This window comes from Trachypithecus francoisi, unplaced genomic scaffold, assembly GCF_009764315.1.
Source record: "Trachypithecus francoisi isolate TF-2019V2 unplaced genomic scaffold, Tfra_2.0 Lachesis_group12, whole genome shotgun sequence".
NCBI classification, from domain to species: domain Eukaryota; kingdom Metazoa; phylum Chordata; class Mammalia; order Primates; family Cercopithecidae; genus Trachypithecus; species Trachypithecus francoisi.
Window position 1 is genome coordinate 67326678 of NW_022681457.1, and position 23505 is coordinate 67350182.

The 23505-nt window shown below is 47.8% G+C and overlaps 2 protein-coding genes across 6 annotated transcripts in view; one reads left to right on the top strand and one right to left on the bottom strand.

Annotated features, from left to right (window-relative positions):
- SIPA1L3 (signal induced proliferation associated 1 like 3) overlaps positions 1 to 23505 on the top strand; it is a 313577-nt gene that overhangs the window by 21966 nt on the left and 268106 nt on the right. The window contains exons 1-2 of one of the 5 annotated variants that reach the window (XM_033226045.1): positions 3956 to 4417; positions 5863 to 6090. The exons of 2 other annotated variants lie outside the window; for them this stretch is intronic. The gene's annotated coding sequence lies outside the window, so the exon portion shown is untranslated. Of the gene's footprint in view, positions 1 to 3955; positions 4418 to 5862; positions 6091 to 23505 lie in introns of those variants that run through there. 2 more of the 5 variants (XM_033226046.1, XM_033226047.1) reach the window with 2 other exon arrangements.
- Positions 6735 to 7115, bottom strand: LOC117092461 (SRA stem-loop-interacting RNA-binding protein, mitochondrial-like). Its single transcript, XM_033226059.1, has one exon. It carries the CDS (start codon positions 7104 to 7106, stop codon positions 6777 to 6779), a length of 330 nt encoding a protein of 109 aa, XP_033081950.1. The 5' UTR covers positions 7107 to 7115; the 3' UTR covers positions 6735 to 6776.

Genomic DNA, 23505 nt, shown 5'->3' on the forward strand with positions numbered 1-23505 from the left:
GAATGAGTGAGACTCCGTCTCAAAAAAACAAACAAAAAACCCTAGCAAGGATCAGAATACCCAGAGGGCTAGGTAAAACAGAGATTGCTGGGCCCCACCTGATTCTGTAAGTTCCTGATTCTGTAAGTTCCTGATTCTGTAAGTCTAGCTTGATAATTTGCATTTTTGGTGACACTGGTGCCTTTGGTCCAGGAAGCACGTTTTGAGAACCACGAGCTACTGTAATAGGAAGCCCAAATGAAATTGGCCTGAAATAACGAGATTTATGATCTCATATAACAAGCCTGTAGGTAGGCAGCACAGGAGTTGACTAAGCAGTTCCTCAATGCCTCCAGGGATCCCATTCCTCTCCTTCAAGCCACCCTGCCATCCATGGTGTGTCTCCTGTGTCCCTAGGCTCCCTGCGTGGCCACCAGATGACTGCCAGGGTTCCAGTTGGCACACACTGACAGGGCCCAGCCAGCAGCAGAAAGAGGGCATCTCTCACTCGCTGTGTATCTCTTAAAGAGTGAGGAAACCGGCCGGGCGCGGTGGCTCAAGCCTGTAATCCCAGCACTTTGGGAGGCCGAGACGGGCGGATCACGAGGTCAGGAGATCGAGACCATCCTGGCTAACACGGTGAAACCCCATCTCTACTAAAAATACAAAAACTAGCCGGGCGAGGTGGCGGGCGCCTGTAGTCCCAGCTACTCGGGAGGCTGAGGCAGGAGAATGGCGTGAACCGGGAGGCGGAGCTTGCAGTGAGCTGAGATCTGGCCACTGCACTCCAGTCCGGGCGACAGAGTGAGACTCCGCCTCAAAAAAAAAAAAAAAAAAAAAAGAGTGAGGAAACCTTTCATTGATTCCCTACCTCCCATATATCCCTCATATCTCATTGGCCAGCATTGTGATATGTGACCCTGCCCCGAGAAACCAGCCAAGGGCCAATTAGGATTGACCTTCTGGAGCTGGGGCCTGGGGCCAGGGGCCAGCAGCCAGCGGCCAGCCTTACCTGAAGTAGGTAGCACAGGGAGGAGAGTGGCTACAGGAATAAAATCAGAGTACCATTTAGGAAAGGACTGGGAAAGGGGGAGGGGTATTGGGTAGGCAGACAATTGGATTTGCTGCAGAAATAAGTGGAACAGAGTGAAAACATAATGTCCATGCATTTTTGTCATCGTGCTTACCAACTTTGTTTTGTAATTACCTGAATCAGAACTTACTTTTTGTTCTCTAATCACGCCCACCTTTGAAACTGTGTGCACAGAGTCCCTGTACCATAAGAACTCTGAATCTTGTTGGAATACCAAGTATTTTGAAGCTTAGAGTGCGCGGTCTTTTTTTTTTTTTTTTGAGACGGGGTCTTGCTCTGTCCCCCGGGCTGGAGTGCAGTAGTGTGATCTCAGCTCACTGCAAGCTCCGCCTCCTGGGTTTACGCCATTCTCCTGCCTCAGCCTCCCGAGTAGCTGGGACTACAGGCGCCCGCCACCTCGCCTGGCTAGTTTTTTGTATTTTTTAGTAGAAGCGGGGTTTCACCGTGTTAGCCAGGATGGTCTCGATCTCCTGACCTCGTGATCCACCCGTCTCAGCCTCCCAAAGTGCTGGAATTACGGGCTTGAGCCACCGCGCCCGGCTGGCCGCCGCCGAGTGCGCGGTCTTTGAGAGCACTCACTCTGCTGAGAAGCACCTGGGTCTCACCCCTTTCTCTGCTCGTGACTCCCTCCCCCCTCCTCCTTCCCCTCCATGCAAAGGCTGAGTTGCCCCCTCTGAGGGTCATCCTTGGATGAAAGGAGAGGATGCCTGTCAAGTGCTTACCCCCAGGGGCCAGCATATGGTAGGTGCTTAAGAATGTGGCCTCTGCTATTAACATATTAAATGTGACTTTTTATGTATGTATGTATGTGTTTGTTGTTTTGAAAGACAATCTTGTTCTGTCACCCACGCTAGAGTGCAGTGGTGCGATCATGGCTCACTGCAGCCTCGACCTCCTGGGCTCAAGCAATCCTCCCGCCTCAGCCTCCCATGTAGCTGGGACCACAAGTGCATGCCACCGTGCCTGGCTAATTTTTTAATCTTTCATAGAGACAAGGTCTCACTTTGTTGCCCAGGCTGGTCTCGAACTCCTGGGCCTCAAGGGATCTTCCCACCTCGGCCTCCCAAAGTGCTGGGATTACAGGTGTGAGCCACTGTGCCCAGCATAAATGTGACTTGTAACAAATATAATTTGATGATCCTGCACCCCCCCATCAAAAAAAAAAAGAAAAAGAAAAACATCTGTGAAGAGTGACCATCCCTTTTGCAGACTGAAATTTCCTGTGGATACCTGTTGGTACTGCTCGTGGCCACATTGTAAAGCCATTGCCCTTTGAGACTGCAAAAGGCTGAGGAATGCAGTGTGGGTTCTGAGCCAGACTACTGAGTGCAAGTTCTGGATCCATCTTGGGCTCCCTGTTTTACTTTGGGCAAGCCACTTAGCCTTGCATGTCTTCATTTCCGTATCTGTAAGGTGGAGCTGGTAACGGTACTGTCCTCCTAGGTTGTTGGGAGGATTCGAATGCATCAAAGCACGTGACACGCTTAGAACACTACAGCACCTGACCCAAAGCAGCGCTCAGTACAAGATATATCAGTAATCTTTGCATATTTGGTGCCAGTTCATTCCCAGGGGACTATAAGCTCCCTGTGGGCAGGGTTTATGTGGTTTTTGTTTACTACTGTGTCCCAGTGCCTGACTCAGAATAGACATTCTGTTTATATTTGTGTGTGTGGATGAAAAGAAGCATGGTAAGAGCCTTTCTTAATTTCTTTTCCTTTAGCTGCCTGGAATTTAAACTCTGGCCATGAGCTGATTACTCGGTATTTTGAAGGAATAAAGCGGACCTGATTGAGGGCAGCATGTGATAAGTGCAGCTAATGGTTGTTGAGCATTTTTGTGAGCCACAAGCACAGTGCCCACCATAAAGATCTCACTTGGCCAGGCACAGTGGCTCATGCCTGTAATCCCAGCACTTTGGGAGGCCAAGGAGGGAGGATCGCTTGAAGCCAGGAGTTCAAGACCAGCCTGGACAACACACTGAGACCCTTGTCTCTACAAAAATAATAATAAAGCTCTAACTGACTCCTCATCCCATTTCATAGATGAGGAAACTGAGGCCCAGTGGGAGCACCTGCTTCTCCTTGCAAGAGGAGATCTAAAGTACTGGTTAAGGCCGGGCACAGTGGCTCATGGCTGTAATCCCAGCACTTTGGGAGACCAAGGCAGGTGGATCACTTGAGGTTAGGAGTTCAAGACCACCGTGGCCAACATGGTGAAACCCTGTCTTTACTAAAAATACAAAAAAAAAAGTAGCTGGATGTGGTGGCGCACGCCTGCAATCCCAGCTATTTGGGAGGCTGAGGCGGGAGAATTGCTTGAATCCAGAAGGCGGGGTTGCAGTGAGCCGAGATTGCATCACTGCACTCCATCCAGCCTGGGTGACCAAGCCAGACTCTGTCTCAAAATAAAATAAAATAAATAAATAAATAAATCGTGGTTAAAAACTGGAACCTTGGAGCTGCTCTACTTGGGTTAGATCCCCACCCCAGCACTTTCTTCCTGTGTGACCTCCAGCCTGTGACTTGTTTGTTCAGCTTCTCATCTGTAAAATAAGAATGCTGATAGTTTCTCCTTAGAGGGTTGCTGTGAGGGTTAGAAGAGAGAATTCATATGCAGCACTTAGAACAGCCCCTTGTGCAGTGAGCATTCCGGTTGTGGTTGTTGTTATTAGCCAGCCAAAGCTGTTCGGTTGTGCTTCCAAAGCTGCCTGGAAGAGTCCAGCGACTGCGTTTAATCATTAAGCTGCATCGCCTCTGCGAGCTAGCGCCTCCTCTGCACGGGCCAAGGAGCCCTCCTTTGGATTGTACGGTTCTGAATGAAGCATCCAGGCACAAGCTCAGGGCAGGGGATGGTGTGGGCACAAGTCCAGCCCTGGCTCGGTCAGTGAACAGGTGGCTGTGCCTGAATCCGAGGTAACAGGCGAGCCGCCTTTGTTACCTTTGAGCTTTCTCTCAAGTCCATTCAGACTCCTCAGACCACGTGTCTGATGAGTAAGGAGGCCTTTTCTTTCCCTCCCCCAGAGGGACTGTTGGCAAAACAGCTTTCTTTGGGAACGCGCCTGTTCACGACGGACCAGCCATCTCCTGGGGAACTCCGGTGGCTGGCGTGTTCCTGCGGCTGTTGAATAAGTCGCTGTTAGGAGCTGGCACGGCAGGTTCCCGTTTCCGCATTCCAGACACCCACAGCGGGCTGGGGGCGGGCACCACCGAGGTCGGCCTGGAGAGCCCAGGCAGGTGGCCTCGTCCTGGGAGGACCCGGGACAGGAGCAGCCCACCTGCAGGGGCTCCCCTGACAGCCACCTGCCCACTTTGTGATGAGAGCCGTGTTCGGGGAGTCTTTCAGGTGAGCGATGTTCGTTAAATGTGGCAGTGACTTGCCAAGAAAGTTAATCATGTTTCTTCCTCTCCGGAGTTAGACAGTTGTTTTTTTTTTTTGGTTTTCTTTTTTTTCCCCCCTTTTCTCCCTGAAATGTTTACCTGTCTGCTCCTAACTGTGAAGAAAGAGTGGGCCGAGTGTTGAGGGACTGAGAAAAATGGAGGACATTTCTCCCAAGAGAAGGAATCAGTGACTCTTTTAGTGAGCTGAGCTCCTGCTGGATGCAGACTTCTGTGCCGGGGGGCTGGGGGCGATCCCAGCCTGGTGTAGACGAGCTCCGTGGTCTCGCCTGAGTCCCCTTTCCTCTCTGGGCCTCAGTTTCCTCTTCTTGTGAAATGAGAACTAGCAGCAGTGCCCAGTGAGTCATCTATGTAAAGTGCTTCAAGCCTGGGCACTGAGCGGTGCTCAAGTGTCCCCACCCCAACCCCAGGCCCCCATTTTCCCTGTGTGACCTTATCTCTGACCTCTCAGCTGCTTGCTTGCTGTACCCTAGCTACACTGGCCTCCCGCTGTCCTCCCTCAGAGACTTTGCCCTGGCTGTTCCCTCTGCCTGGAACACTCCCTAGAATCCCCAGTGCCGCCTCCCTCCTTCCCTCCCTCTTTCAAGTCTCTGTTCTGATGTCACCTTCTCCATGAGGCCTCTCTCCTTATTAAATTGCACCTTCTCCCTCACCCTCGCCTTTACTCTTTGCTTTACTTTTCTTCATAGCATTTATTTCCACTCGACATGTTTTGTGTATGCTCTGCTTCCTAGCTCTAGGCCCCGTAGAAGCACAGGCACGTTTGTGTCCATCCTTGTAGAACCGTTCCTGGCACATGGTAGATGTGGGCTAAATTATGATATGAATGAATTTTTATCAGGTGCAACATGGTCGAAGGATGGGTGGCCAGCCTCGTTTGGGGTTTGAGGAGGGTGTCAGCTTTTCCAGGAACCTGTGGCCGTGGGTGAGGCGGCATGCGCAGATGCCTCCCTCTGGTCACCCAGCGGCTCCCTGGCACCTGCCTGCAGCATCCAGCCCTCTGGCTTCCTGTCCCACAACCCCTGCAGTTTGTGCAGCGCAGGCCTGGTAGTGACTCATCCGGGCAGCCTGGGTGCCTGTGGCATGGAACAGGAAAGCTTGGCCTAGTAAGTGGAGAGGATGTCAGGTTCATTTAGGTGGAGAAGGCTGTGTGGAAGACACCACCCATATACACACATCCCATGTATATCTCCAGCTCCTGCTTGCTGTTCCTGCAGGGGGAGGCCAGGGAATGCCTGGGAAGTAGCAATTAACCAGCCAGGCACAGTTGAGCCATCTCCCCTGCTTTAATGGGCAATAATTCTTGCTCTGGGGCTGAACAAGTTTTAATTAAATGGTGAGCTCGAAGAATCTGACCGTGTAATAGCTCACACTTCCTCATCTATTTTCTAGCTCCTGGTGTCAGCAATTGATTCTGTAAAAATATCCTGGGCAGGGCTTCCCTGAGCTCCGTGGAGTGAGGTCAGTGGCCCTCTTGGATTTCTCCCAGCATGAGGCACCAGGGGAACGAGGTGCTGATGGACTTCGTGTCGCTGTAGCATACATCATCACACGTCAGGACCTGCTGCTATTTTAAGAATGTGCAGAGCAGGAGGGAAGCTCTTCTACAACATTTAACACGTATGTCCCTTGAGCTCCCAGTGCGAGAGTTTGGGGTTGAGTTGGGGACCCTCCTATTACACTTATTTCATATAATACCTGAGCCCCAACCCTATGGGTACACTACTTCTCTGGGCCACAGGTTCCTTATCTGGAAAATGGGGATAATTAATAGATGATTAAACGAGAAGTCAAAGTGAGATCAGGTGACTCAGCACTTGCCTGGCGCATAGATAGCACCCAGCAAATTAGATTTTAAAAAGATAATTCTTTATATGAATTATTTTCAAGCCCCTTTTTAATATTCACGGTCTGTCCCTTTTTTGTGCCACCCCCGACTCCACCCCTATGTCAGCATCCCCCGCAATCCTTCACCCATGGTAACAATCAAGGACTGTATGTATCTTTCAACATTCTTCTCCGTGGTTATATAATCCTATAGGAGATAATATTACACTTATTTTCTTGCATTTTGCTCTTCTCACGTAGCAGTGCCATGTGGAAATGCCTCTGAGTCCTTGCGTAGTGCTCAGATTTATTCTTTTTAGTGGCTACATAACACACAGTGGTGTGGATGCAACATAATTGATTTGGCCAAGACATCACTGATGGGCATTCCCTTTGCTTCTAGAGTTTTTTCTCCCCCCAAGTTATTATTATTATTATTTTTTTCTCAGTTATGTTAACTTTATTAATAGGCTGCGGTCTCAAAAATCTTTCTCTTCATCGTCAGATGTTTGCAGAACTTTTGGCCTTTTAGCTTGAACCTGGACCTTTACTCCATCTATAATATGATATTCCTGTTGTAGTGCGTTCTGAAGTTCTTCTTCTGAAGAAAACTGAACCCAACCCAAACCTCTGTGAAAGCCAGTCTCCTTGTCAAAAGGTACAATACACTTTTTTACATGGCCAAACTGTGCAAAGTATTCTTTCAGCTGACTCAACGCCGCAGTCCAAGGAATTTTTCTCACAAAAGCAACCGACCGATCGATATTTCTACGCAGCGCCACAGCACCCCTCGCTGCTGAGGCCGCCATCTTTAGACTCCAAATTATTATTTGTATTGATAGCCTTCTTTAATTAGATTGCAGACGTCTGACCTGTTTGGCCACCTTGTTAAGCTCTAGGCCTTTGAGAATGAATATGAAATAACAGTAGTGTAATGATGCCTCTCGTCCAGATAGAAGATGTATTTTTGAAGGGTTCTCACCAAAAAAAAAAAAAAAAGATCCAGCACTGTGTTGAACCAAAAAGCAATTTAAATGCTTTTTCATTTTTAGGATAATTAATAGATTCATTGCACTTAGCCAGATTAGTTGTGTTTAATGTACTTATTATGAAATAAGAGTGAAAGGACAGTTCATGTTTTTTCATATTAACAGTCTTGGTTGGAAATCAGAATGTGCAAGAGGTTTTTGTTGGAATTTGTGATCAATTGTGTGTTTCTTTTTCAGGTGGCACTTTAGTTAGGGACTGTGCTTGTCTTCTGGAAACTTGTACAGTGTTGTACTCAGATAGAGGTTTGTTCTAGTTATCTATTGCTGCACCACAAACCACCCCCAAACTTAAGGCCTTAAAATGGCAGCAGTTTCTTATTTCTTGTGAACCTGCATTTGACTGGGGTCAGCAGGATGGTTCTTCTGCTTGTCTTGCTTGGGGTCTGTTATGTGTCTACAGTCAGAGGGTGGATGGGGCTGGAACATTCAAAATTGCTTTACTGAAATGGCACCTTGGGAATGACTGGGTCCATTTCTGTCCATAGTCTTGGGACCTCTTCTTTCATGTGGCCTGGCCAGCCTGTAGCTGGACTTATAACACGGCAGCCAAGGACTTTGGGAGCCTTCTTAAGGCATAGATTTAAGAACTGACCCCACATCACTTCTACTTCATTCTGTTAGTTAATGTGAGTTGAAGAGTCAGCCCAGATTCGGTATGGGAGGAGTATCACAGAACAAGTTCCAGGAGGTGTGGTCCATTGGGGGCATCTTTCTATCCAGGCTACCACAGGGTTTATTTTCTCAAGTAAGAAGTACAGAGCTCAGCAGGCTAAGGTGGTGCTCACCCTCTCTCTGCTGCTCCAGGTCCCTCCTTATCTGTGTCACCATCCCTAGCCTCTTATTCATAAAATGGTTGCTCCACCTCCAGCCTGATATCCTTGTGATGGGCAGGCAGAAGCAGGGCTCTAAGGAAAGGAGACGGCACCTGTATCAGGAAACCAAAGCCTTCCCTGAAATCCTTGGCAGACTTCTGCTTGTGACTGTTTGGCTAGAACTTTGTGACATAGCCACTCCTTGCTGCAAGGGCATCTGCAGTTTTTCAGTTGGGCTCATTGCCACCCTGAGCAAAGGGTCAATAAGGAAGAAGATGGAGAGTGGACATGTTGGGCACGTACCTGCCAATGCTTTATCCAGACAGCCACAGAAGTGGTGGGTAAACGGAGTCAGCATACATTCATTTATCAACTGTTTAGTAAATTCCTGGCATGGGCAGGGCACGGAGCTTCTCCCAGAGACTAAGAGTGTGCAGGGTTTTTTGCAGACCTTGACCAGATCATTGCTGAGCTCACCTCTCTCATATCAGTGTTTGAAGTTAGTCTAATAATAAGAATAGTAGCCAGTCTCTTTAAGGGCTTACCTTGTGTAGAGGAACTGTTATGAATACTTTTCGTAAGCCAACTCAGTGAATCTTCACAGTGGCCTTATGAAGTGGGCACTGCTATCATCCCCTCTTCTCAGAGGCAGAAACAGGCACAAAGAGGTTCAGTAGCTTGCCATGTTTCCTCTGACGAGGGCATGGTGGAGTTGAGATGCAGTCTCTCCTGGTCTGGCTCTGGAGGCGTGTACTGAACCATTTGACTATACTGCTTTGGTTAATTACAGGAAACATTTCTTGTTGAAATGAATATGTAATTGACAGCAGAATAAAACATGAAACAAAAACCACTTACTACTCCATCCTCTCCACTCCTACTTCCTGCCTCATTGGTCTTATTTGTCAGTAACCTAGTAGAGATTCTTCCTCACCTCTTTCTAAATGCATTAATTTAAAAAATCTTTTTAGAGTCTGGGTCTCACTGTGACGCTTAGGCTGGAATAGAATGGTTGTTTGGCTAATTTTTTTCATTTTGTAGAGATGGGATCCTGCTGTGTTGCCCAGACTGGTTTCAGACTTCTGGGCTCAAGTGATTCTCCTGTGTTGGCCTCCCGAAGCATTGGCATTACAGGCATGAGCCACCATACCTAGCCTGTATTCACTTTTTAAAGATGGCCTTTGGACACACAGAATTGGATTAATCATAATGCGTGGTGCATGATACACTGGCATTTTTGGTCTGTGAAATAATATTTGTCTATCGTAATGAACAGCCATTAGCCCACTGTTTGCCCAAGAACTTGAATATTACCAGTAACTTACATGTACCTATGTGGTACTTCCCATTCACTTTCTTGCCTACTCTCAGAAGTGACTACCGTCTTGAATTTTTTATTATTCTTTGTCTTTAAAAGAATGATTTTTGAACTTTATCAAAATATGGCTGAGTGTGGTGGCTCGTGCATCTAATCCCAGCACTTTGGGAGGCAGAGGCAGCAGGATTTCTTGAGCCAAGGAGTTTGAGACCAGCCTGGGCAACATGGCGAGACCTCATTGCTACAAAAAATTTTTAAAAATTAGCCAGGTGTGGTGGCATGCACTTGTGGTGCCAGCTACTTGGGGGCCTTAGGAGGAAGGATTGCTTGAGCTCAGGAGGTTGAGGCTGCAGTGAGTCTTGTTCGTGCCACTGCACTGTAGCCGAGGTGACAGAGTGAAACCCTGTCTCAAAAAAATAAAAATAAAATAAAAAAGGCTGGGCGCAGTGGCTCACGCCTGTAATCCTAGCACTTTGGGAGGCTAAAGCGGGTGGATCACGAGGTTAAGAGATTCAGACCATCTGGCCAACATGGTGAAACCCCATCTCTGTTAAAAATATGACAAAATTAGCTAGGCATGGTGGTGCGCACCTGTAGTCCCAGCTACTCAGGAGGCTGAGGCAGGAGAATCGCTTGAACGCAGGAGGTGGAGGTTGCACTGAGCTGAGATCATGCCACTGCACTCCAGCCTGGGCGACAGAGCGAGACTCCACCTCAAAAAAAAAAAAGATATACTGTACATAGTCTTCTGAGACTTGCACTTTTCACCTAATATTATGATTCTGACATTGATTTAGACTGGTACCGCTGTGACTCATGCATTTTTATTTACTGCCATGTGAGTATTCCACTGGCTGGATAGACCATGTTTTTGTTTTAGGCATTTCCATGCCAATGGACATTTTGTTTGCAGATATTTTGCTGTTCACAGGCTGCTGTGAATGTTGTTACACTTACTTCCTGGTGCACATGGACAGGCATTTCTTTTAGGTATGTACTGGACATGAGATTTCTGGATTGTAGGTTGTGATCATCTTTAACTTTGCCAGATATTATTGAGCTGCTTATTAAACATCCCACCAAGGATGAGTTTCTTTTATTCAGTGTCCTTGTCACATTTGGTTTTGTAAAGCTTTTTTACTTTTGCCAGCCTAATGGATAGGAAATGAAATCTTGTTGTGGTTAATTTACCCCTGAAGACTAGTAAGGCAGAATATCTTTTCATTCATGTTTCTCCTTCTGGATATTGCTTGCTCATCACTTCTGCTTCTTTTTCTTTTTCTTTTTTTTCAGATGGAATTTTACTCTTGTCGCCCAGGCTGGAGTGCAGTAGTGCGATTTTGGCTCACCACAACCTGCACCTGCTGGGTTCAAGCAATTCTCCTGCCTCAGCCTTACGAGTAGTTGGATTACAGGCACCTGCCACCACACCCAGCTAATTTTTGTATTTTTAGTAGAGATAGGATTTCATCATGTTGGCCAGGCTGGTCTCAAACTCCTGAGCACAGGTGATCCGCCTGCCTCAGCCTTCCACAGTTCTGGGATTACAGGCGTGAGCCATAGTGCCTGGCCACTTTTGCTTTTTTCCTATTGAATTGTAGGTGTTCTTTATGTACTGTGGCTGCTAATCCTGGGGTGGCAGCCTATTTAACGTAATGAAAGTTTATGATCCTCAGGTCATCCTTTCTATGGTTGTTTTCTCTCCCCTGCTATTCTCCCCCGAATTCCATGATACCTTTTTGTGTACCCCCAGCTCACAGTGATTCACTCTTTGAAACAGTCCTCAACTTCTGGGCATTTGTGTATGTTAGTACAGATATATGACTATATCTGTTCCACCCACTGTGCTGTGGCGTTTTGGTCTCAGATATATCTGTTAGGATTAGTTTCAACTGCAGGCTGGCTATGGTGGTGCACACCTGTAATCCCAGCTACTCAAGAGGCTGAGGTAGGAGAATTGCTTGAATCCAGGAGGCGGAGGCTGCAGTGAACTGAGATCCCACCATGCACTAGGCAACAGAGTGAGACTCCATCTCAAAAAATAAAAATAAAAAAATAAAAGAAAAAAAGATTAGTTTCAACTGCATGTAATTTAGTTTCAACAAAGTGACAGTGGCCTAAGCAAAATAACTTATTGCTGTCTCATATAAAGGAGCCCTGTAATAGACAGGCGAGGCCTATGTTCTCATCAGGGACCCAGGCTGCTCCCACCTTCTGGCTCCACCACCCTTATCCTGCCACCTCATGGTATGAGACGGCTGCCCAAGCTCCAGCCATTATGTCCCAGGAGGCAAGAAAGAAGAAAGGAGACTTAAGTTGTACACGGCAAGTCTCCTTACACCTTTGCCCAGAATTTAATTTCACTACTATATGTAGCTGCAGGGGAACCTGGGAAAGGTAGTTTTATTTCCCATGGCCTTATTCTTAGCTAAAATTTAGATTTGATTGCTAAGTTAAAAGGGGAGACTCAATATTGGAGTAGGCAGCCGGTAATGTTACTAGTTCTGAGGTGTTCCCTAATAGCGGAGCTGGAAGGAGCCATCAGACACCAGAATGGTACTGTAGATGATGCCCTCCCCCACTTTTGGTTCTTTGATTAATTACACAGATATTTATGGAGTACCTGTTTTGTACAGGCACTATTCTGGGAGCTGGGAAGAGAGTAATAGAAAAGCAAACGAGGTCTCCACCCTCGCAGAGCTTGTATTTTAAAACAGCAGCTAGATAGTAAGCAAGTCAGTTACTTAGTGAGTCAGAGATAAAGAGGTGTGAAGAAAAAATAAAGGAGGGCTGGGCCTAGAGCCTCTCAACTGTAATCCCAGCACTTTGGGAGGCTGAGGCAGGAAGATTGCTTGAGCCCAGGAGGTCAGGGCTGCAGTGAGCCGTGATTGCACCGCTGCATTCCGGCCTGGGTGACGGGGCAAGACCCTGCCTTAAAAAAAAAAAAAAAAAAATTGCTTTACCTCTTACTAACTCACAACCACTCTGTTTTCTTCTATATCCACCACCATCCACCCCCTACTGTATTATTTTAAAGCTAAATAGTTGAGTATATGCAAGATAAGTATTCTTTAAAGACATATGGCAAGACCATTTTAATCATGACAATAATTAACATTAATTGCTTATATCATCTGGTATCCACACAGTGTTAACATCTCAGATCATCTCATAAATATATTTCTAGAATTGGTTTGTTCCAGTCGGGACCCAACCGGGTTCACCATTGGATTTGGTTCATCTGCTCATGAAGCCTCATTTAATCTATGGCTTCTCCCTCCCTCCAGCTCACTGCTACCTCCGTCTCCCAGGTTCAGGCAATTCTCCACCTCAGCCTCCCTAGTAGCTGGGATTGTAGGCATGTACCACCACGCCCAGCTAACTTTTTTGTATTTTTAGTAGAGATGGGGTTTCACCGTGTTGGCCAGGCTGGTCTCAAACTCCTGATCTCAAATGATCCTCCCACTTCAGCTTCCTAAAGTGCTGGGATTGCAGGAGTGAGCCACCACACCTGGCTTGTTTTTTCTTTGTTTTCTCTTGCAGTTTGTTTGTTGAGAAAAGCCATGTCATTTGTCCTGTATATGATCAGGCCTGGATCTGACTGATCATATCCCTGTTGCAGTGTTTAACTTATTCTTCTATCTCTTTGTTTCCTATAAATGAATCATTGGATTTGCAGAGTAGGTGAGTTTCATGTTTGAGATGCACACACACACACACACACGCACACACGCACACACTCACTCTCTCTATCTCTCTTTTTTGGCAGGGAGGGCTAGCCATCCTCCTAGGTGTTGCTGTGTATGTCCATTAGGTATGGAAAACTGGTGGCCCCTTTCTGTGTTCTGTGGCATTAGTGACCGTGGATGGCCATTGCTCAGAGCCATTACTTCATTTGGGGTGTACAAAAATTATGCCGTTGTAATTCTGTTCACCTCTTCATTTATTAGACTATTCCTCTAGAGAGAACCTGCCCCTCATCTATTATTCAGTTATCCCGAGGGTACTGGCTCTTTTGAACTTTTGTTTGCCTTAGAAATGACAATTGAACAGTTGGGCTGGTGGTTTCTAATCTGTTGTGTTTTTTTTTCCCCCTGCAGAGACTAAAATCTTCTTTGTTTTTATGTTCATTCATTTGACATTTGCCGGTCTCCACCGCTGCTCATACCCTGTCCTGAGCTTGCCAATAAACAGATGAACCAGTTCAGTAGTCTCATTGTGTGGGCACGGCTGCTGCAGGCCTTACCTTTGACCGGGTGGGGCCTTGTGGGTGTTTGTCAGAGTAATGAGACTGTTGACATTCCCATCTTTCTCTCTTTCCCCTGTCAGGCGTTGTCAGACCTTTAGTCTTTGGTGACTTCCTGCTCTGCGCCAAGAAATTAGTCCTTTATGCTTAGGGCAAGAGGTTTTTGAGTATTTGGATTTCTTCTGATCTGAAACTCCATTCCTAGACAAAAGAACAATAAAGGGCTCTGCTCCATTGCAGAGGCAAGCCCTGGTAACCTGGCCAGGGGCGAGCTCTGACCCCAGCCATTGTTGTCTGAGTCATAAATTCTTGAGAGCAGTAGCACGCTTGAAATCATTTAGATGCTTTGGGATCAGTTATTCATTATATTGCACGATATCTAAGGGCCTCTTTGCTGCTAGAGATTACAGCACATTCCTTCTGGGGGCAGAGGATTTATTGTTCAGTGATGTGCAAACTCATTCATTCATTCCATTGTTAACTTCTCCATTCAGCAAATATTTACTGAACTTCGCATATGCTTCCAGTGCTGGGGACAGAGCCCGCTCGTCCTCCTGGAGTTGATTGTTTAGGTTGGGGGACACAGTCAAGGAAGAAGTAAACAGATTAACAAGATAATTCCAGATGTGGATGAATAATGCTGTGGAGTCAGGAAAGCAGAATGGTGAGAGAGATGCACCTGGAACTGGAAGGGATTGTGGGAGGCTGGACAACTGGGGTGGTTGGGGGAGAGCCTCCCCAGGGTGGTGACATGCCAGCTGAGAGTGGAGTGGTATGGAAAGGTGCCAGCCTTGTGAAAGATCAGGGAAGAGCTTTCCCAGCAGAGGGAACAGCAGGTGCAAAGGCACTGAGGCTGGAATGAGTTTGACGTGTGGAGTGTGGGGTGAAGAGAAGGGGGAGGGCAGGCAAGTGGGGGAGCCTGGTGAGGGTGTGGGTTGATTCAGAGTGTCCTCCCATGTCCTCTGGCTACTGCGAGGAGCACAGATTGAAGGTGGGAGTGGAAGTAGGGCAGTGAGGGGCAGCCTGTACTGCGTGAGGAGAGAAGTAAAGTCCCGGATGAGAGTGGTGGCACCGGGTACAAGAAATGGGTGGCCCAACAGAACTTGTTTAGGGATTGGCCGTGGTGGGTGATGAGTGGGCTGAAAGGTTTTACCAGCGGGTTCAGGCTTTGGTCTGCAGGATTTTGTGGTAGTAAGGATAGCCCCAGTCCTCTTTAACATGGGCTAAGGTTTTCTTTCGTTCTTTCTGTTTCTTTTTTTGTTTTGTTTTGTTTTTTTTGAGATGGTCTCTGTTGCCCAGGCTGGAGTGCAGTGGCAGTGGTCTCGACTCACTGCAATCTCCTCTTCCCAGGTTCAAGCGATTCTGGTGCCTCAACCTCCTGAGTAGCTGGGACTGCAGGTGTATGCCACTACACCTGGCTCATTTTTGTATTGTTAGTAGAGGCAGGTTTTGCTGTATTCAACAGGCTGGTCTGGAACTCCTGGCCTCCAGTGATCCTTCTGCCTCGGCCTCCCAAAGTGCTGGGATTAGACACATGAACCACTGCACCCAGCCTCTCTCTCTCTCTCTCTTTTTTTTTTTTTTTTTTGTAGAGACAGGGTCTTGCTATGTTGCCCGAGCTGGTATCAAACTCCTGACCCCAAGTGATCCTCCTGCCTTGGCCTCCCAAAGTTGCTGGGATTCTAGGCATGAGCCACTGGGCCTGGCAAAGAGCTGAGGTTTTCTACTACACACGTCTTGTCTAGCCCCCATATAGTAGATTCTTAATTCCCATTTCACCCCCGAAGGAACTGAGGCCCGGAGAAGTGAAGTCCTTGGTCCTTGTCGCATAGGCTGTTGGGGCTGGATTGGAACCTGGGTAGCGCCACCCATAGTCCGACCATGCTCCCTTCTTCTCCCTCACTCCAACCACAGCCGTTAATTCATGATATTGACACAGCCTCTGTCCAGGAGGAGCCAAATGTCAGTGTCGTACATTTATGAAGTCAGGAGGGGATCAAATCCACATTGGTGGCCTTTCCACCATTCCCACTAACCCGGATTCCAACACGCCTTTTATGACAGTAATTATTACAGGGCAGAAAATGGGGACTTTACGATTGCTGACAACTTTACACGTGACCCCGTTAAGCTGTACATCTAGGCCCTAGACTTTGAGCCCAGAGCCTACTTAACTTATTGGGCCGAAAGTGTTCTCACCCATCAAATCCTCCTTATCACCTTCTCCAGAACTCCATCTATAAAGGGAGCTCACCACCCACAGGGTGTGTGTTGTATGTGATGCCTCAGCCAGCCAAATGACTTTACTTGGTGACCTCTAAGAAAAGGTGTGACCTCCTCCTCTTAGCATGGTCTCCTGTGAAAAGTGGTGTTGAGTTTGGTGCTGCCTCTGCTTGTGTTTAGGCCCCATGACAAGAATTGTATGTTGATGAATTTTTTAAAAGTGTTTTTAAAAAATATTTACTGCTTTAAAATGTACAGAAGCCACACGGTGGCTATAAGCCGTTCCAACAGCAGAGCAGTATGTAGAGAGAGCATGGGCCAGACATGGTGGCTCACACCTGTAATCCCAGCACTTTGGGAAGCCGAGGCGGGCACATCATCTGAGGTCAGGAGTCTGAGACCAACCTGGCCAACATGGTGAAACTGCATCTCTACTAAAAATTAAAAAATTTACCAGGTGCAGAGGCGTGCGCCTGTAATCCCAGCTACTTGGAAGGCTGAGACAGGAGAATCGCTTGAACCCAGGAGGTAGAGGTTGCAGTGAGCTGAGATTGTGCCACTGCACTCCAGCCTGGGTGACAGAGTGAGACTCTATCTCAAAAAACAAACAAACAAACAAAAAACAAAAACAGAAAGCATGAAGATCTGCTTCATTGTCTCGACCCAGTGGCCTAACTTTGCCCCCAGGTCCTGCCCAGATGCATATTAAGTGCACACTTCCAGGTCTCGGTCTGTGCGGTGGATTATTTGTTAAGAGCCAGAGTACCTGGGTTCAAGTCCTAGTATTGCTATGTACTGACTGTGTGAACTTGGGCCTTTACTTAATCTCTCTGTGCCTTGATTTCTCCATCTTTAAAATCATGGTGATGGTCCCAACCTCATAGGCTTTTAAGGATTTACCCTGTTAATGTATCAATATGTAAAAGTTAGAGTAGTGCCTGGCATGTGATAAGCACAGGTGGTCCTCGATGGGGTTATAGTCTAATGAACCCCTTATACATTGAAATTACCCTTAAGTCAAAAATGCATTCACAGCTGTCATCCCAGCACTTTGGGAGGCTGAGGCAGGCAGATCACTTGAGGTCAGGAGTTCGAGACCAGCCTGGCCAACATGGTGAAACCCCATCTCTACTGAAAGTACAAATTAGCTGGGCGTGGTGGTGGGTCCCAGTAATCCCAGCTACTCGGGAGACTAAGCCAGGAGAATCACTTGAGCCCGGGAGGCGGAGGTTGAGTGAGCCGAGATTGTTGCCACTGCACTCCAGCCTGGGTGATAGAGCGAGACTCCATCTCATTCATAAATAAATAAATAAATGAATGAATGAATGAATGAATGCATTCAATACACCTCACCTTCCAAACATCACAGCTTAGACTAGCCTTCCTTAAATGTGCTCAGAACACCTGCATTAGCCTATAGTTGGGGAAAAATCATCTAACACAAAGCCTATTTCATAGTAAAGTGCTGAGTATCTCATGTACTGCTTATTGCTGGCCTGGAAAAAGTTCAGAATTCAAAATACATTGAAATTGCAGCCATTTGCACCATAGTAAAGTCAAAAAATTGCAAGTCAGAGACTGTACTCATGTCTTAGGTTTTTTTTTTGAGATGGAGTCTTGCTGTCATCCAGGCTGGAGTGCAGTGGCACAATCACAGCTCACTGTAACCTCCACCTCCCAGGTTCAAGTGATTCTCCTGCTTCAGCCTCCCGGTAGCTGGGACTACAGGTGTGTACCACCATGCCTGGCTAATTTTTTTTGTATTTTTTGTAGAGACGGGGTTTCACCGTTTTGCCCAGACTGGGCTCGAATTCCTGAGCTCAGCAGTCTGCCCGCCTCAGCCTCCCAAAGTGCTAGAATTACAGGTGTGAGCCACCGCGCCCAGCCAGGTATTTTTTTTATTACAGATCTGTGTGAGTACCACTGTTCGTTTTATAGACATACTCTAGGTATGCCATCCTGCAGATTACACTTGAGTAGTCTAGCTTAGAGATCCCCCCCATGTCTGTGGGTCAAGGTCTGTGGCATTCTTTTTAATGGCTACACAGCGTTCCACTCTATTTGTTCCCTGTTGTTGAACATACTGGCTGTTCCCATCTTTCATTATTGGAACTCTGAACATCTCACACACAAAAATCCTTTGTTTGCTTATGAAGTTTTTCTTGTGACAAAGTCCTAGAGTTGCAATTCCTGAAACAAAGTGTCTGTTTTTAAAGACTTGTGGCTGGGCACGGTGGCTCACACCTGTAATCCCAGCACTTCGGGAGGCCAAGGTGGGAGGATCACGTGAGGTCAGGAGTTCGAGACCAGCCTGGCCAATATGGTGAAACCCTGTCTCTCCTAAAAATACAAAAATTAGTCAGGCGTGGTGGCAGGCGCCTGTAATCCCAGCTACCGGGGAGGCTGAGGCAGGAGAATCGCTTGAACCCGGGAGGCAGAGGTTGCAGTGAGCCGAGATCACACCACTGCACTCCAGCCTGGGCGACAGAGTGAGACTCTGTCTCAAAAAAAAAAAAAAAAAAAAAAAAACCCAACTCCCCCACCTCGATAGTCAACGAGTTGTCCCTATCCCTACTGACTAAATAATCCGTTCTTTCCCACTAATATGAAACTCAAGCTTACTAGGAGCCAGGCCCTCGTCTGTCAAGTTTACCTTTCAGTCTCCTGCCATAACTCAGTGAAGCAGATTGATAATATTCCCATTCACAGTAAGAAAACCGAAGCACAAAGAGGTGTCGTTTCCTGCGTGACATTTCACAGCTTGGATGGGGCAGAGCCTGGCTGGAAATATTGCAGATTTATTTAATAACCAGCTCCCTATTTGTAATATGTTTTCAGCAGTTTTTCCTGCAGTTTCTTGCCAAATCTCCCTTTTGTCCACTCGTAATTGCCTGCAGCATTTGCCCCATGCTGGAGTTCTCTGTTTTACGCCTGTTCTCTGCCTCTGCCCTGGCCAGGACTTCTGTGGCAATGTTAGATGCCAATGGAGGCTGCTGGCAGGCGTGGACGTATCAGATGTCTGATCCTGCAGGAGCCCCCTCTGTGGGGCCCTGGCTAGGCAGGGACCAGGATGTTTCCGAATCCCCTTAAGTTAATGGTGGCCACTTAGGCAGTGGAAGTGTCATGAAAGACTCCTCTGTCCCCATGGCTGGGCCAGACCAGGGAAGACGCTGACATCAAGCACAACTGAGAACAAGCAGCAGTAGGCAATGTTCTGGGGCTATGAATTCATCCTGGGGGAAAAAAACCTCGCAGTGAATTAAATTGGTTTGTGTAAAGTGCTGAGAAGAGCCCAGCCTGGGCGACATGATGAAACCTTGTATCCACAAAAAATACAAAAATTGACTGGGCATGGTGGCGTGCACCTGTCGTCCCAGTTACTCGGGAGGCTGAGGTGGGAGGATCACCTGAGCCCAGGAAGGTCAAGGCTGCAGTGAGCTGTGATGGTGCCACTGCACTCCAGCCTGGGCAGCAAAGGGAGATCCGGTCTAAAAAAAAAAAAAAAGTGGTTGGCACATAGTAAACACTCACATACGTATTAGTCATTGTTCCTCTGTTTCTGAGGGCAGGGATACAATTCCCAGGAGGTGTGCCTAGAATGTGGGTGGGCAGATACCACTTGGGTATTTCCTGGGCACCTATGCCATGGCACACAAGTGCTGGGGCTACAGTTAGGACTCAGGACAAACATGGCCCCCATGCTCTTGGAGCTGACATTCTGGAAGGCAGGTGGACCCTAAACAAACAGATACATGATGAAATGTTATGTAGTGAGAAGTTCTATGAAGAAAACAGATCTGGGGAAGGGCTAGAGATTGAGGGAGGCTACTGTTTTATCAGAAGTGACCAGGGGAGGTCTCTAAAGAGGTCACCTTTGAGTCACGTCCTGATAGATAAGGAGCCAGCCATGGAAGGTGCATTCCAGACAGAACCACGGATGCAAAGGCCCGAAGCTGGAGCTTGCAGAGCTTGTTCCCAGCAATTCACAGATGCCACTGTGGCAGGAGGGCAGTGGGGGAGAATGGCAGGAGATGGCATCAGAGAAGGGGCCAAGTGGCAGCTTCTTAGCCTCGGTTCTTTTGGTTGAAAATAACGGAAACCCATCTTAGACCCACCTAAGCCTCAAAGAATTGTGAGATGCCTCCTGAAGCCTAGGACTGGCACTTGTCTCCTGGCATCAGGATCGATAGGCCCGAGGCCGAAGCGATTTTCTGCCTCCATCTCCCATCTCTGCCTCTTCTTTCTCTCTGCTTCCTCCCCTCTTTGGGTTTCTCCAGCCATTTGGCTGCCCCGTTACCCCTTCCTTTGTGGAGTTTACGGTTCTCAACCACAGATGGTCACCTCTCATCCAGTAAGCTTTGGCTGGAGAATAAGCATGGCCATCCCACCCGTGCCTGTGTACATGCACAGTTTTTATTCAAAGGGTACTCTAAGGCCAGGCGTGGTGGCTCACACCTGTAATTCCAGCACTTTGGGAGACTGAGGTGGGCGGATCACCTAAGGTCAGGAGTTCAAGACCAGCCTGGCCAGCATGGTGAAACTCCATCGCTACTAAAAATACAAAATCAGCCAGGTATGGTGGTATGGGCCTGTAATCCCAGCTACTCAGGAGGCTGAGGCAGGAGAATTGCTTGAACCTGGGAGGCGGAGGTTGCAGTGAGCTGAGATTGCACCATTGCATTCCAACCTGGGAGACAAGAGCGACACTCTGTCTCAAAACAAACAAACAAAAATGGTAGAGAGGGGACTCTAGGAAGCCTGGAAGACCCACTCCCTAGCTGTCCTGGCCTAGGGTACATTTCCCTTCTCTCATGTGAAGCAACATCATGTCATGGTTAAGAACATGGCCACATTGGCCAGATGCGGTGGCTCATGCCTGTAATCCCAGCACTTTGGGAGGCCGAGGCAGGCGGATCATGAGGTCAAGAGATTGAAACCATCCTGGCCAAAATGGTGAAACCCTGTCTCTACTAAAAATACAAAAATTACTTGGGCGTGGTAGTGCATTCCTGTAGTCCCAGCTACCCGGGAGGCTGAGGCAGGAGAATTGCTTGAACCCGGGAGGCAGAGGTTGCAGTGAGTCAAGATCGCGCCACTGCACTCCAGCCTGGGTGACAGAACAAGACTCCATCTAAAAAAAAAAAGAACATGACCACATTGTCTGGATTCAGAGCTCTGCCGATTGCTAGCTGTGTGACCTCGGACTCATCACCTCACTCTCGGGGTGCAGTTTTCTCACATGTAGAATGAGGATGCTAAAGGCTTTTGCTTCAGGGTGTGGTTCAGAACATTAGATACACTTAGGTGAAGGACTTAGTCCGAGCCTGATACACAGTAAGCACTCAAAGTATTAGTTTTCATCATCATCATCATTGTCATCCTTACTTTTCCTTCCTGAGGCTGGATAGTGCTCTACAGTTCAAGATAGGACTTGGAAATAAAAAGCCTAGGATTGATCCCAGCTCTACTACCAGCTAGCTCTGTGACCTTGGCCAAGTGAGTAACAGCTTTGGTTTCTTTATCTGCATAGTAAGGAGAAGAAAGAGCTGACAGGGCTCGATCATTGGATGTATGTTTGTCATCTGAGATTTGGGGCGACTGGAAATCCAGGGAACTGGAGATCCCAAGTTCCCTGCTCAGTGCAGCCCCGGCTCCTGATCACATCTGAATGTGAGCCGATGGAGGGCTTGAGGCTAGGGCCTGCCTCACCTCCATCATGAAGGCTTGCACAAGACCCTTCTGTGCTGAGCCTGGCGCTTGCTCCCCGTAAGCCCGTCTGCTGCTCCCTCCACTGCGAGCCCTCCCAGGTCTGATCCCGCCTGTCCCCAGTCCCCCAGCATGCAACACTTTTTCTTCTTCTCTTGTGAAAGGCAGATCTGGAAGAAGCTTCTGGGGAAATGCTGTGTTTGTGTCTGGTTATATCTATTCCCCAGACGGTGATTCTTAAACCTGGCTGTGAGTCGGCATCACCTGGGGAATCTTGGTAACAGTTGGGATTCTTTGGCTTCCCTCCTGGAGCGTCTGCTCCCGCAGGTGGAGAGGAAGATCATCTGCTGGTTTGGCCGCCCTACAACCATTCACCATTCCTCTGGGGTTTTCCTTTTGGGAACTGCTCTTCCTCCATTGCGTCCGTTCACTTACTGAGACCGCTGTGTGGAATGTATTACTTACCCCAGGCACTGGGGATATGGCAGGGAATCTGGAATATGCCCTTGAAACTGGAATTGTGTCTGTCCCTTAGATCACAGTACCATAAGGCTGTCACTTTCTGATTTTTTTTTTTTTTTTTTTTTTTTGAGACGGAGTCTCGCTCTGTCACCCAAGCTGGAGTGCACTGGCCAGATCTCAGCTCACTGCAAGCTCCGCCTCCCGGGTTCATGCCATTCTCCTGCCTCAGCCTCCCGAGTAGCTGGGACTACAGGCGCCCACCTCGTCGCCCGGCTAGTTTTTTGTATTTTTAAGTAGAGACAGGGTTTCACCGTATTAGCCAGGATGGTCTCAATCTCCTGACCTCGTGATCCGCCCGTCTCAGCCTCCCAAAGTGCTGGGATTACAGGCTTGAGCCACCGCGCCCGGCCACAATGTTTATCTTCAGTTTTGGGAGAACTGTCCTGAAGACTGAACCATAGTGTTATCCTTTGTACAGAATAGGGTTCTGTTTAGGAGACCAGTGCTCATGCGCACAGCTTTGAGTGTGAAGATCTAAAAATTTTAGTTGGTAGGATGATTATAGATTATTTTCATTTTCTTCTTTATACTTTTGTATAGTTTTCACATTTTCCAGAAGGAAGTTTTAGAAACAGAAGGGGGAAAAAAACTACTTAAGAAAAGCCCTGGGCCGGGCGCAGTGGCTCACACCTGTAATCCTAGCACTTTGGGAGGCTGAGGGGGGCGGATCACTAGGTCAGGAAATCGAGACTCTCCTGGCCAACATGGTGACACCTGGTCTCTACTAAAATGCAAAAAAAATTAGCCAGGCACGGTGGCACGTACCTGTAGTCCCAGCTACTCGGGAGGCTAAGGCAGGGGAATCACTTGAATCCGGGAGGCGGAGGTTGCAGTGAGCCGAGATCACACCACTGCACTCCAGCCTGGTGACAGAGCAAGACTGTCTCAAAACAACAACAACAACAAAAAAACCCCACTGTTGTGGAGTGCCCTGATCTACCTGGTTTGGACTTAGAAATGCCTTAGGAGCAGCCTGGGCAGGTCAAGTCATTCGTTGTCTTCCTGCCACAGGCATTGGTTCAGGGAAGGGAGGAGTTGAGTCAGTCCAATCAGAATTAAGATAGGTCTTTCTCTGGAGCTCCCAGGAAAGAAGAGGAACTTTCTTCCTACGGAGGTGCCAGGTTGTGGGGTGTAAGCTTAATGCTGCTGGGGGCCTGGGGACCATCTTTGCTCAAAGGGTCGGGTGGAAAGGAGATGGAAATGATTCAATACAAATTCTTTGGGTAACTGAACTTTTCAGTAACGGGAGCCAAAAAATTGACCCGTTTTTCCCCTCAAGTCAGTTTGAGTTGGGTCTTTGCCACTTGCAACCAAAAAAGTCCTAAGTAATAT

Bases quoted from the DNA above. Each gene is read 5' to 3' on its own strand.
- LOC117092461 (XM_033226059.1), bottom strand. From the start codon at position 7,106: ATGGCGGCCTCAGCAGCGAGGGGTGCTGTGGCGCTGCGTAGAAATATC.